Source organism: Chlorocebus sabaeus, chromosome 21, assembly GCF_047675955.1.
Source record: "Chlorocebus sabaeus isolate Y175 chromosome 21, mChlSab1.0.hap1, whole genome shotgun sequence".
Taxonomy (NCBI): Eukaryota; Metazoa; Chordata; class Mammalia; order Primates; family Cercopithecidae; genus Chlorocebus; species Chlorocebus sabaeus.
The window spans coordinates 127362241-127377116 of record NC_132924.1 but is presented as its reverse complement, the minus strand read 5'-3'; the positions used below and the strand labels follow the sequence as shown (position 1 = coordinate 127377116).

At 43.8% G+C, this 14876-nt stretch overlaps 1 protein-coding gene across 5 annotated transcripts in view; it reads right to left on the bottom strand.

The window, feature by feature from the left end:
* The window catches only part of DPP6 (dipeptidyl peptidase like 6), a 1156796-nt gene that overhangs the window by 165678 nt on the left and 976242 nt on the right, over positions 1 to 14876 (bottom strand). For all 5 annotated transcript variants that reach the window (XM_073009533.1, XM_073009535.1, XM_073009532.1 and 2 more), the window contains exon 8: positions 8930 to 9050. In XM_073009533.1, the coding sequence (XP_072865634.1) occupies positions 8930 to 9050 (121 nt within the window). The remainder of the gene's footprint in view (positions 1 to 8929; positions 9051 to 14876) is intronic.

Genomic DNA, 14876 nt, shown 5'->3' with positions numbered 1-14876 from the left:
TCTGAACCTTTATTAAGTACTCAGAGATTCACTGGTGTTATGGGAAATAGACAATATAAAATACAGTTCTTGACTTCAAGTAACTAGATTTATTTGGAGAGGCAAAATTGGAAATAATTGGTTGTCATTACAAACCATCTTGATTCAGATGACAAGAGCTGGAAGAATACAGACCTGAGGTCAGCAGTGAATGTGGTGACTGGACACACTGGGAGTGGCATGCTATGGCTTTTGGGTCAAATGTGGCATGCTGCCTCTTTTGTATGTCCTGAGAGCTAAGCATTGGTTTTGTGTTTTCTAACAGCTGGTAAAAAAGAAGAATATTTAATGACATGTGAGAATTACATGAAATTCAAATTTCATTGTCTGCAAATAAAGTTTATTGGAACACAGCCATGCCATTTGTCACTTATGGTCTATGGCTGCTGCTTTGCTATGACAACAGACTTGAAGTTTATTGGAATAAAGTTTATTGGAACACAGCCATGCCATTTGTCGCTTATGGTCTATGGCTGCTGTTTTGCTATGACAACAGGCTTGAGCAGTGGCAATGAAGACCGTATGTCCTGTAAAACCTAGACTCTATTACCCGGCCATTTACAGAAACAGTTTACAGACTGCTGGACTCAATGACTGCTAACATCCATTTCAGCTCCAACACTCCCTCCGTGACTAGAGAATCAATAGCCATGTGATATTCTTTCAGGAAAACTCAGATGAATGTAGGTAAGTGAGGGCATACACTTTGTGGTGTTACAGCAGGAAGATGGTGGTCTGCCCATGATCGCAGATAGAGAGATGGTGCATTAGGATGTGCTGGTGTTTCCTGGTGACCCACCTGGATTTAGAGTTTGGTGCTGAGGCAGCCATAATGCTATGATTGCTATGTTGAGAGTAGGGGATGGCAGGGGAGGGTCTGGTGGGAGTCAGGGTCAAGTGAGACACAGGTGCAGTTGGACCCAGGGGGCTACGAGGACCTTGGCAGCCAGCCTGACTTACCCGTGGCAATCACAGTCTATGTTATATGCTCCTGACATTCTTATTTCCTGCCTTAGAACACTGTTTTCATGAAATCCAGAAACCCAGAAATGTGTCACAGGTTCCAAGAAGCACAGAAGGAATGGACCTCTTAGGCCACCTCAGCCATTTCCTGGTCAGAGCTGACTCAGCTTCTACCAAACAACTTTTTGGCTTTTCCTCCTTGTCTCTCTACAAGTTAAATTCACATGTTTTTCAAGTCAAGATCATTAATACTTTACGGAGCTGGAGGCTAGGGCTAAACAAGGAAAATACTCATTTCAGTTACATTAAATACCCAAAGCATTCAGCCTCCTGCTCAGGATGATTGCTGTTTGATTTAGCCAACGCTCCATTGCACAGTACCTCATAGGTCTGATAGCTTCGCCAGACACTGATTACATTCATCATCGCTTTTACTCTCATATCCTCCCTTAGAAATCATAGATGAAGTGGAATATAATTTTTTTAAGTACTCAATTTCTTTAAGAGATCACAAGGCATAATTTTTACCAAGTCACAAGAACTTTGGGGCTCATAAGGAAAACACCTGTCTCTCTGTCAGGCATCAGTGGCAACTAAGGGTGTGATTTCAGCTTGGAGAATCTAAATGTGGACAGAAGGTTCTTGAAGAGGTGTTCAACATGGTATCAATAGCATTTCTAGGATGATTGGGAACTCAGTGCATTTTCTATGTGAACATACTATAGACAATATTTTACGAGTGAATAGAGCTTCAGAGTTTTCAACACTGATAGGTTCATTAATTCCACGTTAATGCTTCCGATTCCTGGCAATGCAGATGAAATAGTGGAGCGGGTGCCTCTTATTTTACCGAGTTTGGGAAATTACAAGTTAAAGCAATAGTAGTTGTACCACCAATATGTAGAGGTTACCAGTGCCAGGCACTATTCTAAGAGCTCTATGTGTATTAGCTTATTTTAATTTCCTCTATGACCTTATGGAGCATATACTGCTGTTATCTTTGTTTTGCAGACAAGGCAGCAGAGACACAAAGAGGTCAAATATTCATCCAAGTTCATACAGCTTTTACGTGGTGAAGCATTTGTTTAAACACAGACACCATCGCTACAAAGACTCTGCCCTGCTTTTCCACAAAGGAGCTTTGTCAAGCTAATCACAAGTTTCTGCCAATTTACTGACAGTGATGTCCTTGTCTAACCAACCATTTCCCATCATGCAAATGAAAGATGTAATCAATAAGAGGTCCAAATAACTCCAAATCTATGGTTTACATAGTAATGTACATATTTGAACATCATTCCAATTCCCATTGTCCTGCCTGCTCCATAACTTGTTTAAAAAATATCAGTATGGTCACTATGATGTATGACGGGGGTAAAAATCCACTTTGATCTACTACCTGGGAGCAGTTTGCTAGCAGCTGAAGTGCCCTAGCCAGGTGCTTCAAGGAAGTTAATATTTGAAGAATCCAATCAGGAATCTATACTCCAGGGGGCCTCCGTAAGCACCTCAAATATCAGTCTCCAAATGTATGTCAGGGAGTTTTAAAAACAGCATAAGAGGTTGGGCTCAGTGGCAGGCTCCTGCAGTCCCAGCTGCTCAGGAGGCTAAGCCGGGAGCCCAGAAGTTCGAGGCCAGCCTGGGCAACATAGGGAGACCCTGTCTCTAAAGAAAAGTAGCATACGTGGCATTAGAAATGCTTTCTTAGATACAAAGACGGTGTGCTGATTTCCTTCATCTGCATCTGACAGTCCAAGGCTGCTGCTATTCATTGAAGACTGTACCAGTTATTGATGGTCACGACTGGCTCCGGTCCATTCACAACACGCAGGAAACAGGTACTCAGCACACTGGGTATCAACGTGACACAAGGCACACAAAGTGTACAAAATATCTAACATGTCATGAATGTTAATTAAAGCCAATGTGCGAGTTTCTCGTGAAGTGTTACTTTATGTTTGTTTTGCTTTCATGGGGTTTAGAGTTTATGGGAATCTGGATGAGCAAAGAGCTCCCTTTTCTTTTGGTGAATTTGTGTCCTGTGGAAAACAGATCCTGAAAACCATTCCACGATCCCCAGGAGTGCTTTCGTTTTCATAATGTCTTTTCTTCCGTGAAAGTGTGAAAATCCACTTTGATCTACCACACTGTACTACTACTACTACACGCTCTCCACCTCCTTGAATACTCAAGACAATAAAGCATGGAATTGTACCAATCCCAAAATTCATTAACTGAAATTTATCTGCTTGGGGCCCACCTGATCTTTTGCTGATACCTTCTGGAGCACTTCATTGGAACACAAAAATATTAGGTCATGAGTGCTGACTCTTTAAAGATGCTTTGAGAAACTATGAAGCAGTGCAAGGCAGGCCTTGCCTCAAGCTGCCCTTGTACTCCCTGGACATGAGCAGGACACACAGATGGAGGGTAATGGTCACACCACCAGGGTTTGGCGCTCATCCGGCAGGACTGAGGGGCCTAGTTTAGGAAAGGCTCTGACCCTTTTACAGCAGGCCTGATTACATCACAAATGAGAGCATTTTGAGTTCCAGCTCAGGAGGTGCTAAACCTCTCTCCAGCAGCAGAAGTTCTGGAAAGAGGTCCTTTCTGGCCAGACTAGTCAAATCCCTACTTCCTCCATGCTGGCCACCCAGTGAGGGCGGCAGATAGTGTGGGAGAGTGGAGACAGTCTCTCTGTGGGGCTCCCAGGTAGGTGGAACCAGGATGGCAGCACCATGGGGACTGTGGCAAGGGCTGTGACTGGGAAGAGGGGGCCTCAGGAGTCAGAGCAGGGCTGCAGAAAATGGGGAGGGTGCCATGGAGTCCAGGGGAGGATGGTGGACTGGGCAGGGTGGAGCAGAAGTGAGTATTGTTGGCAGGAGACTTCCCATCAGTTACTCATCATCAGGGTCTGCCTGACTGCATGGGTCCTAGAACCAAACAAGGGGAACTAGCGCCAGGGGCAGCTTTGAGAGTCTCATCTAACATGATTCCTGCTGATGTGCATAGGGAAATGCTTCCAAGCCAAACTGGGTCTCCTGATCTGATCACATTTTTTAAGTACCTTTATGTTCTGGACTAGTTAAGGAAAATGCAGCCCTGGAATTTCATCCATGCCAAATCAGATATGAAATAAATACCCTTTGGGCCCTTTTCTCACTTTCTCTGCCATCTCAGGCTGATGACTCCAGGCTGAGCTCTATAAATATCTTCTCGAGTTCATCATCCCTCACTCTACCTTCACTGCCCTTTGAGGGGATAAGATCTTTTATATACATAAGGAAAGATGTTGTCCTGCAATGACCCTAAAATGTTCCAGCTTTCCAAAGGGCTGTGAGTCATTCCATGATAATGTCATATAACTGAATAATTATATGTATTTTGGATATGCATATGACTGCTTTGGTAATAGAAGTATGGATGATTCATTGTTTAGCTGAAACATTTAATAACTTAAAGTCATTATTAGCTAATTATTGGCCAAAAATTCTGTGCTGTCCCACTATACCTCGTGTATATGATGATAACGAAGATGATGGAGACTATCCTGGCTAACACTGTGAAACCCCACCTCTACTAAAAATACACACAAAAGAATTAGCCAGGCGTGGTGGTGAGTGCCTGTAGTCCTAGCTACTTGAGAGGCTGAGGCAGGAGAATGGCGTGACCCTGGGAGGCAGAGCTTGCAGTGAGCTTAGATAGCGCCACTGCACTCCAGCCTGGCTGATGAGTGATTTTTTTTTTCTCAAAAAAAAAAAAAAAAAAAAAAAAAAGAGTAGTTTATAAACAAAGAGTGGCAACTGGAAACACAATCAACCCTGTAATGGCAGTAACAAAGAACTTTCATCAAAACTTGGAGAATTCCAACTCTTTGCCCATATGCCTACATACTAGGAACTTTGCAAAATTACTGAACCTTGCATCAAAGTGCAAATTCTTAACAGAACACTCATTCACAGGCCTCAAAATCTTCAGTAACATCTTGTGTTTAGTTTATGAATAAACAAACTTTAATAAACTTTAAAAAGTTGTAGGACTATATTAAGCTATCTTTAGTTTTATATTAAAATCAAAATTCTATGCAATTTTATGACATTTTCCCAGAAGCATAAAATGAAGATATGCATTTTGCTTATCAAAATCAGTTTGTGGCCACCATGAGCCAAAGGTCTCTCTTTAGAGAATCAGCAAGACAGACACACTGAGTTCACAGCCAGTGCTAAGTTCACAGCCAGTGATGAGGTCACAGCCAGTGCTGAGTTCACAGCCAGTGCTGAGCTCACATTCTGGCACACGGGCGACTGCTTCAGTAAACTGGAGCTTTCCCCACTTTGTGTGTTTAAAGCTTAGGTCAAGGGATGGAGACTCCCAGAAGCCTCTATGGCTGTCCACCTCTTCTCTTCCTCAGTCTCCAATATTTTGCAACGTCTAGTATGTTTAAGATCCTTTCTGGGAAACAAAACAAATCAATAAGGCATTTTTCTGGCAACAAGTTATGGACTGCAGTGGCTGTTTCCCACATACACGGTTTATCTTCTTAGAACTAACATCTCCAAGCGAATGAGCCCCTCTGCAAATGCTTTAGGGTATTTTCATTCTACTCTCCCCCCATCGCTGAACTTTTTTAAAGGAAGAGTTTGGAATTGAAACAGTTAAGTCACAGAGTAGGCAAAAGCAATCATTAAAGTTTACTTTCCCATTATTAAAAAAGGAAGCAAGATTCCCCAGGGCTCCTGTGCTCTCAGCCTCAGAAATCTAAGCATCAGCATATAAACCTTCCAGGGAACAACACTAAGTAGATTAAGCTGCCACATCAACTGTGATTGATTTAAAATATTTAGGGCTCTGTTATCACATCAACACAATTTCATGTAAATGCCTTGAAGAAAAAAGTCTTTTCAATGGATTTGCTAAAGCAAAAGCTTAACGTGAATGGCAAAGCAATGAACTTTTTATTTTATTAAGAAGATACTAAAAAAGATATTTTAAATCTCCTGATTATGGATTTTTTAGGGAGATTAGTCCCAGACAATGCCTAGGCTCTTGTAGCCAAAATTCTAGGGGCCCTTTCTCTTAGGGGCGGGGGACACACCTTGGGGTCATTATTATTTGCAATGATCTCTCTTGAATTTTCAGGTCAGATAATTTCTGTTCTGTGGCAGAATGACCACCTGGGTAACATTGCCTTGATACCTATGCCTTTTTTTTTTTTTTTCTTTTTTAAACACCTTTTTTTCCTTTGTGATAAAAATAGTACTAACAAATAATTACAATAATAGTAATAACTACATAATTATTATTTTTATTGTTATAAGAAACAACAGCAGCAACTGTCCCTTGCTGACCATGTCATATGCTGCACGCATTCCACTCAGTCTCACACAGTCCTCAGAAAGTGTAGTGTTTGGGACATTCTTCCCATGTACAGATGAGCATGTTGAGGTCCATGGAGTGGAAGACCCTTGTCATGTCCCATGACTGGGCCAGGTCTCCACCCTAGGTCCCTGCAGCTCCACAGCCTTACTTTGAACCACTCATGTTCTGATCTCCAGCCCCTGGGTTCTCTTCCCTATCCAGATCTCGAGCCGATCTTATACCCAAGCAAAAGAGCTATTAGTGGGATCTCAGATGTCAGGGAGCAAACAGGATCTGGTTTTCTAGTTGCTCCTAGGTATAAGGCCTTTTTCTCCACACAAGGGCAGCATTCAAGGGGCTTTAGAGTCCTCATTGTCAATAGTCCAAGAGTCCAGGGGGCAGGCAAGCCCCAGAGGCTCAGGGATTGCACCCCAGGCAGAGGTGCAGCTCCTCCAGAGTTTCCCTTTGTGCTGCTGCCTGTGCCTCTTCGGTGGAGCTGGGGACATCTTGGGACAAACCATTTCTAGGGCTGTTTCTGCACAGAAAAGGCATAACTACAGCAGACTGTGTCCCTTCTTTCATTCCAGTGGCTTTTTCAGGTGTGGCCAAGGACTCATGTGACAATAAAATCTCAGGGTTGATTCTCCTGGGGCTCAGAAGGAAACTGGACTCTTCAGCATGCTCTGAGCACGGGCAGCCACATCAGAATAAACATGGGGCTTCGAAGGTGACCACACAGGGGAGGCCAGCCTCATGTGGATGCTTGGGTTCCAGTATGTCTATTAGAGATGGGCTGCTTAGCCCCCAGGACCATGGCAGTCTCCGGAAGACAGACTTAGGGAGAAGGCCCTTGGAAAGGGATTTGAAGGAATATTCTAGACTGATGAAAATGGTCTATATCTTGACTGGGGCTATATAGCATATACATTTGCCAAACTCATCAAACTGTCCTTATGATGTGTGTTTTATTGTATACAAATTATACTTCCATTTACAAAAATTAAAAATCAAGTCATAGAACTTTATGGCTTCAGTGAAATTATGCTAGGAGGTAACACTAAGCTTGCATATCCATCTGCTTTATAATTTATGATGCATAAAGTCACTAAAATGCAGAATACCAGCCTGAGACATGCACAGTACTGGAAGAAAGTGATACTGGCTTGAGAAAGCACCCAGAATTTCCCTGACCCTCCCTTGACCCAGCCTAGCAGGGTGAGTTATTGCTGTGACCACATGGTCTCAGGCCAGGAGGCTGAGAAGAACTTGGGTTTTTCATCAGCCCCATGCTGGAAAGCATATGCTTACTCTAGCCACATGTGGAATTCTAAAAAGGTAATTATCCTGAACTTGAACAATGACTTTCCCCAATAAATATTCCTTACCCTTGTGTAAACTTGGGCCAATTATTTAACCTCACCATGCCTCATCTGTGAAATAGAACCTTGCTATGAACTGAGTGACTGTGTCCCCCCAAATTCGTATGTTGAAACCCAAATCCCCAAGGTGATGGGGTTAGGAGGTGGCACTTTTGTAAGGTGATGAGGTCATGAGGGTGTTGCCCCTATGAATGGGATTCATGCCCTTATAAAGAGATAAAGAAATAAAAAAGATTCGTGCCCTTATAAAGAGATAAAACGACCAGAGGTCTCTCTACTCTGCCAGGTGAGGACATAGGAAGACAGCCATGTGCAAGTGAGGAAGAGAGCCCTCACCAGACACCGGGTCTGCCAGCACCCTGATCTTGGACTTCCCAGGCTCCAGAGCTGTGAGAAATACATATTCATTGTTTAAGCTACCTTGTCTGTGGAATCTTGTTACATCTTCTTACAGCAGCCTGAACAAACTAAGACAGAGGGTGGAATGAAGTAACAGAAAACAAAGTGCTTCCAGCAGTGCCTGGCAGCTAATAGCAATCAATACCTGGTTGTTATTGTTATGATGAAGGGTCATGAGCATGGAGACAGGTTATCAAAGTTAAGAAGAGAGATTCCCCCTCTGATTTCCAGTTATTTAATAATGTATACAGCATGACTCTTCTGGCGCAAAAGGCAAACTAGGAGTAGAAAATGTGCAGCAAGGTGGAGGCGCTCTCAGCAGCAAGTCACTCTGATGATTTATTTGGAAAGATGTAACTCATTCCTTCTTTTCCAACTGTCCCCTTCCCAAGGCAAATAAGGCACTTATGTCTTGGAGTGGGGTAGACACACGTGTATTTGCAGTCCCTCAGCGTTCCTGGAAGTCCCCTCCTGATATAATAAATCTCCCATTAATGGGCCTCCTGCCCTTCAGGGATGAATTGCAGGGCCCTGCAAAGTCCAAAGCCAGCACACCTGCCCCAGGTGAGTGCGCAATACTGCAGGCCCCTGACAACAGCCTGATGCTGTTCCCTGATGCTGATCAGAGTGATCCTAAAAGCTCCAACAAAATCTTTTAAATTTTGCAGAACCATAAGAAACTGGAGTTTAATTTACAGTTAAAGTCAAAGAAAAAAGAAAAAGAACCCAACTCCAATGTAGCAGCAGCAGCAACCACAAATCTTGCTTTTTTCTCTCCTTGCGCATCTTACCTTCATACAGCCAGTCACTGAGGCCGTTGTAAATCACACCTTCCTTCCCAGTGGAGACCACGCGGATGGCCTGTTTCCCGACATGTGCACAGTAGTAGATATTGTTTTCAAAAATAAATATCTAATTTGAAAAGAGAAAAAAAGCATACTATCAAGCAAGGAAGTGGTTATAAATAGGTTGTTCTTAAAAAATCTGAAATCATCAACCCGGTTTTCATTTTCCTTTTGTACTTATTAGATAGAACAAAGGCAGTCTCAAAATTCTTAAAGGTCTACCCACCTCCAACAGAATATATCTGTAAGGATTAATCAGAGGCTGAAATTCCACATTCTTCACCCAATGTTATCACTTACTGTGACTGGACAATTTGCAGTCTGATACTTCTAGCTACTTAAAATCTGATATGGTTTGGATTTGGGTCCCCATCCAAATCTCATGTCGAATTATAATCCCCAATGTTGGAGGCCGAGCCTGGTAGGAGGTGACTGGATCATGGACCAGATTTCTCCCTTGCTGTTCTCATGATAGTGAGGGAGTTCTCATGAGATATGGTTGTTTAAAAGTGTGTAGCCCCTCCCCCTGTGCTCTTTTCCTCCTTCTCCAGTTATGTAAGTTGTGCCTGCTTCCCTTCACCTTCTGCCATGATTGAAAGTTTCCTGAGGCCTCCCCAGTCATGCTTTCTGTATAGCCTGCAGAATCACGAGTCAATTAAACCTCTTTTTAAAATAAATTACCCAGTCTCAGGTAGGTCTTTATAGCAATGTGACAACAAACTACTACAAAAAATTGATACTGAGAATGGGACATTCTTACAAAGATACCTGAAAATGTGGAAGTGACTCTGGAACTTGGTAATAGGCAGAGGTTGGAACAGTTTGGAGGACTCAGAAGAAGACAGAAAGATGAGGGAAAATTTGAAACTTCCTAGAGAATTGTTGGGTGGTTGTGACCAAAATGCTGACAGTAATATAGACATTGAAGTCCAGGCTGAGGCAGTAAGAGGAGATAAGGAACTTACTAAGAATGGCAGCCAAGGTCACTTTTGTTATGCATGAGCAAATAGATGATTGGAAACTGGAATTTATATTTAAAAAGGGAAGCCAAGCATAAAAGTTTGGAAAACTTGCAGCCTGACTATGTGGTAGAAAAGAAAAATTCGTTTTCTAGGGAGGAATTCAAGCCAGCTACAGAAATTTGCATAAATAAAAAGGAACCACGTGTTAATCACCAAGACAATAGGGAAAATCCCTCCAAGGCATTTCAGAGACCTTTGAGGCAGCCCCTCCCATCATAGGCCTGGAGGCTTAGGAGGAAACAATGGTTTCACGGGCCAGGCTCAGGGCCCCACTTCCCTGTGCAGCCTTGGTGCCCTGCATTGTGCCCACACCAGCTCCAGCCATGGCTAAAAGCGGCCAAAGTACAGCTCAGGCTGTTGCTTCAGAGGGTGCAAGCCCCAAGCCTTGGTAGCTTCCACTTGGGTTAAGCATATGGATGTGCAGAGTGTGAGAGTTGAGGTTTGGGAGCCTCCACCCAGACTTCAGGATGTATGAAATGCCTGAATGTCCAGGCAGAAGTCTGTTTCGAGGTGAAACCCTCATGGAGATCCTCTACTGGGGCAGTGTAGAGGGGAAACGTAGGGTTGGAGTCTTCACACAAGAGACCCCACTGGGGCACTGCCTAGTGGAGCTGTGAGAAGAGGATCACTGTATTCCAGACCCTAGAATGGTAGATCCACTGACAGCTTGCAGCATGCATCTGTAAAAGCCCCAGGCACTCAATGTCACCCTGTGAAAGCAGCCAAGGAAGCTGAACCCTGCAGAGCTACAGGGCAGAGTGGCCCAAGACCATGGGAGCCCACTGTTGTATCAGTGTGCACTGGATATGAGTCATGGAGTAAACGGAGATCATTTTGGAGCTTTAGGATCTAATGACTGCCATGCTGGGTTTCAGACTTGCATGTGGCCTGCAACTCCTTTGTTTTGGCCAATTTCTCCCATTTGGAATGGGAGTATTTACCCAATGCCTGTGTCCCCATTGTATTTTGGAAGTAACTATGTTGCTTTTGATTTTACAGGCTTATAGGCAGAAAAAACTTGCCTTGCCTCAGATGAGACTTTGGACTTGGACTTTTGGGTTAATGCTGGAATGAGTTAAGACTTTGGGGGATTGTTGGGAAGGCATGATTGTATTTTGAAATGTCAGAAGGACATGAGATCTGGGAGGGGAAAGGAGTGGAATGATATGGTTTGGATGTGTGTCCCCACCCAAATCTCATGTCAAATTGTAATCCCCAATATTGGAGGTGGGGCCTGGTGGGAGGTGACTGGATCATGGGGGTAGATTTCCCCCTTGCTCTTCTCATGATAGTGAGTGAATTCTTATGAGATCTGGCTGTTTAAAAGTGTATAGCACCTCCCCCTTCACTCTCTTTCTCTTGCTCCCCCATGTAAGATGTGCCTGCTTCCCCTCTACAATGATTAAAAGTTTTCTGAGGCCTCTCCAGCCATGCTTCCTGTAAAGCAGAACAGTGTGTCAATTAAACCTCTTTTCTTTATAAATTATCCAGTCTCGGGTAGTTCTTTATAGCAATGTAAGAATGGACTAATACAATATCAAATTGGATTACTTTTGCAATCCAATTTTTCCTACCAATTAAGATTGATGGGCTGGGACACTGTAGATCTGGGTTTTATTCATTCAACAACATTCATTAAAAATTATGCAGTGAGCATCTACTCTGCAGTCAGGGGGGATCACAGTGGTAAATAGGCAAGAACTCCAATGTGCCTTTATTCTACTTACAATCTGGAAAGAGGTCAGACTCTAAGCAGGACAATGGTCTGATAGGGAAAAACGTGGAGTTCTGCAAATACAAAACAGAGCTGCCTAACTCAGGCAAAGGGCAGGCAAGGCTTTCCTCAGAATGTTATTGAAAAAAATGTACTATTGTGATAAAATATACATTACGTACAATTTGCCATTTTAACCATTTTAAGTGTCCAGTTCAGTGAATTAAGTATGCTCATATTTTTGTGCAACCACCACCACCATCCATCTCCAGAACCTTTCCCTCTTCCCAGACTGAAACTCTGTCCCCGTTAAATACTGTTGTAACTCCCCATCCCTCCAGCCCCTGGCACCCCTACTCTACTTCCTGTCTCTAGGAGTCTGACAACTCCAGGGACATCACACAAGTGGAATCATGCAGGAGGGGCAAGAAAGGATACTCAGGAGGCCAGGAGCCAGCTCCTGGAGGGTCTGGAAGCCACACTCTGGTGTCCCAAAGGCAATGGGAAGCTCCTGCCAGAGGTGTGAGTTGGAAGCAACATGTTTACACTCGAGTCTCCTGAAGATGAGTATGGAGGCAGATGGTGTGGCGAAGAGAAGGGAGCCAGGCTCCAAATGGGAGGAGCCTGTTGCTATCATCTGAGGAGCACTAACCATGGAGATGGAGGAGGATCAGCCATTGAGACTATGAGAAGAACCCATTGACCATGGGAGGTGACCTGAGGTCTGGGGTGAAGTTTTGGGATGAGGCAAAGCTGCTCTCAAACTGATCTCTTGGGCCACTGGGTGATAGAGAACCATCTGCAAAGTTGGGGTACACTGGAAGATATTATAATTCTGACCTTGGGCAAGTCACGCCCTCTCTGGAGATGAGGGGGAAATGGTTTATGTTGGTGGTCCTCAGATTTTGATGCATATTACACGGCCTGGGGAGCATTTGAAAAACCTAATGCACAATCCACCAGTCCAACCCAAAGTCAGAATCTCTAGGAATGGAATCCAGGCATCAGTGTTTTTAAGAAACATCCCAGGTGATTACAATATGCAGCTAAATTTGAGAACCTGTGGCCCAGGAACCACCTCATGTCTCCTGAAGCTCCTAAGCTATAAATTGTCCTACACAAGGTATCCTGTGGTGCATGGATCAATTCTGCCCTGGGTTTTCTGTCTCTAAACTCTCTGCCCACATCCCTATGGGTACCTCACAACCTGATGCAGCCCAGACTGCAAATACCCAGTGTCTATAGAAATCGGGCATGCAGACCAAGAGTGGGGATCAAACCAGCTGTTTTCTTTTAAGAATTCTAGGAAAAATATTGCAGTGTCATTTAAGAGACTATGGAGAGAAGGTATTTTGCATAATATAGGAAATGGCATGAATATGGAATGTTTTTCACTGAAAATACGAAAAAGGCAGTTTCCCCAGATTGTTCCCACGGAGGGATGGATCTGAAAGCAGCGGCAAGTATTCGTTTTCTGCTCAGCCCTCCTGGCTCTTCAAGGATTCACTTCAGCCAGAAATGAGTTGGAAAACTTCCAGAAACAAGTGTACATCCTCATTTAATTTCAGCAGCTGTTCTTATGAGTTTGCCTAAGGGTAAGATGTATTACTAAGTTTTAGCTTTTTTTTTTTTTTTTTTTTTTTTAAATAAATGTGTTGTAAGCCTACAATGGATTTTTGAATCAAATCAGACCATAGCCAACTATTATTTTCAGTTAGTAAAGTTTGCTATGATGGATAGTAAATCCTTTTTTTTTTTTTTTTTTTTGCTTTGGTTTTATTTCTAATGGAAGGAAAATGAAAGAACAAGCTATAAAGAAGAGTGTATTTTGCTTTGAAGATCTTTCATGTTTTCCTTTTTTTTGAGACAGAGAGCGTCTCGCTCTGTCACCCAGACTGGAGTGCAGTGGCTCAATCTCAGCTCACTGTAAACCTGTTTCCTGGGCTCAAGCAATCCTCCCACCGACACTCCCAGGTAGCTGAGACTATAGGTGCCGGCCACCACTCCTGTCTAGTTTTTGTTTTTTTTGTAGATGGGGTTTTGCCGTGCTGCCCAGGCTGATCTCAAACTCACTTGAGGCATTGAGCTCAAGTGATCCACCCACCTCAGCCCCACAAAGTACTGGGATTACAGCGTAAGTCACTGTGCCTCACATTCTCCTTTTGATATTCAGATTAAGATATCTGAGGAAAAGATGACGGAAGGCATCAAGTTCTGCCTGTGGTTTTGCGATGCTAACCCCCAGGAGGCTGAGAAATCCTGGGTGCTGAGATCAAATACTGGGGTGAGTGCCTGAATTTTTACTTTTTATCCACCATGTGCATGGCTGGCAGAGCACTCAGGCTCCTCTGAGTTCCTGAGATTCTTGTTCCTAAAGGGGCTTGAAGCCTCCCTAGGTGTGGCCTTCACTGTCTGGATTAGTCCACGCACCATCCCCGAGGCCTCACTCCACACACCTGGAGCTACTCAAAACCGTGGGTCGCCCTCACTCAACTCCCTGCCTCCTGCTGCTGCCCCCGATTTATCTCATACATCGCAGTCCAGATTTGTCTTTACTGAAACACAATTTTTCTCATGCATTTTTTAAAAATCTGAAATAACTTTCTGCTCACTTCAGAATAAAGTTTAAATCTCTAGTCTGCAACCCAATTCCGTCCACAATCAAGATGTGACTTTCAGTCCTGCAGAAGTCATTGAGGTCCCATGATGCAGGGTTAGGGACGTCATTGGCCCGAAGGAGTTCCCATTCACAGTGAGAATCTGGATCTACCCAGCCCAGTGTGCTCCAGGCTACATGATGGTGTCTATACCACATGCTGGGAGCGCAGAGGATGTGCTGCATGGCCTGGGCCAGCTGCCGGAGTGTTATGTACCTCAGTTTCTCCATTTGGCAGCAGAGATAATAACGAAACCTCATCTTTTGTCGTTGTTTTTGGAAGACAGGGTCTTTCTCTGTTGCGCAAGCTGGAGTGCAGTGGTGTGATCGTAGCTCACTGCAGCCTCAACCTGCTGGGCTCAAGCAATCCTCCTGCCTCAGCCTCCCAGGTAGCTGGGATGACAGACACACACCACCACACCCAGGTATTTATTTTTGTTTTTTGGTTTTTTTGGCCAAGATGGGGTCTCACTATGTTGCCTAGGCTGGTCTTGAACCCCT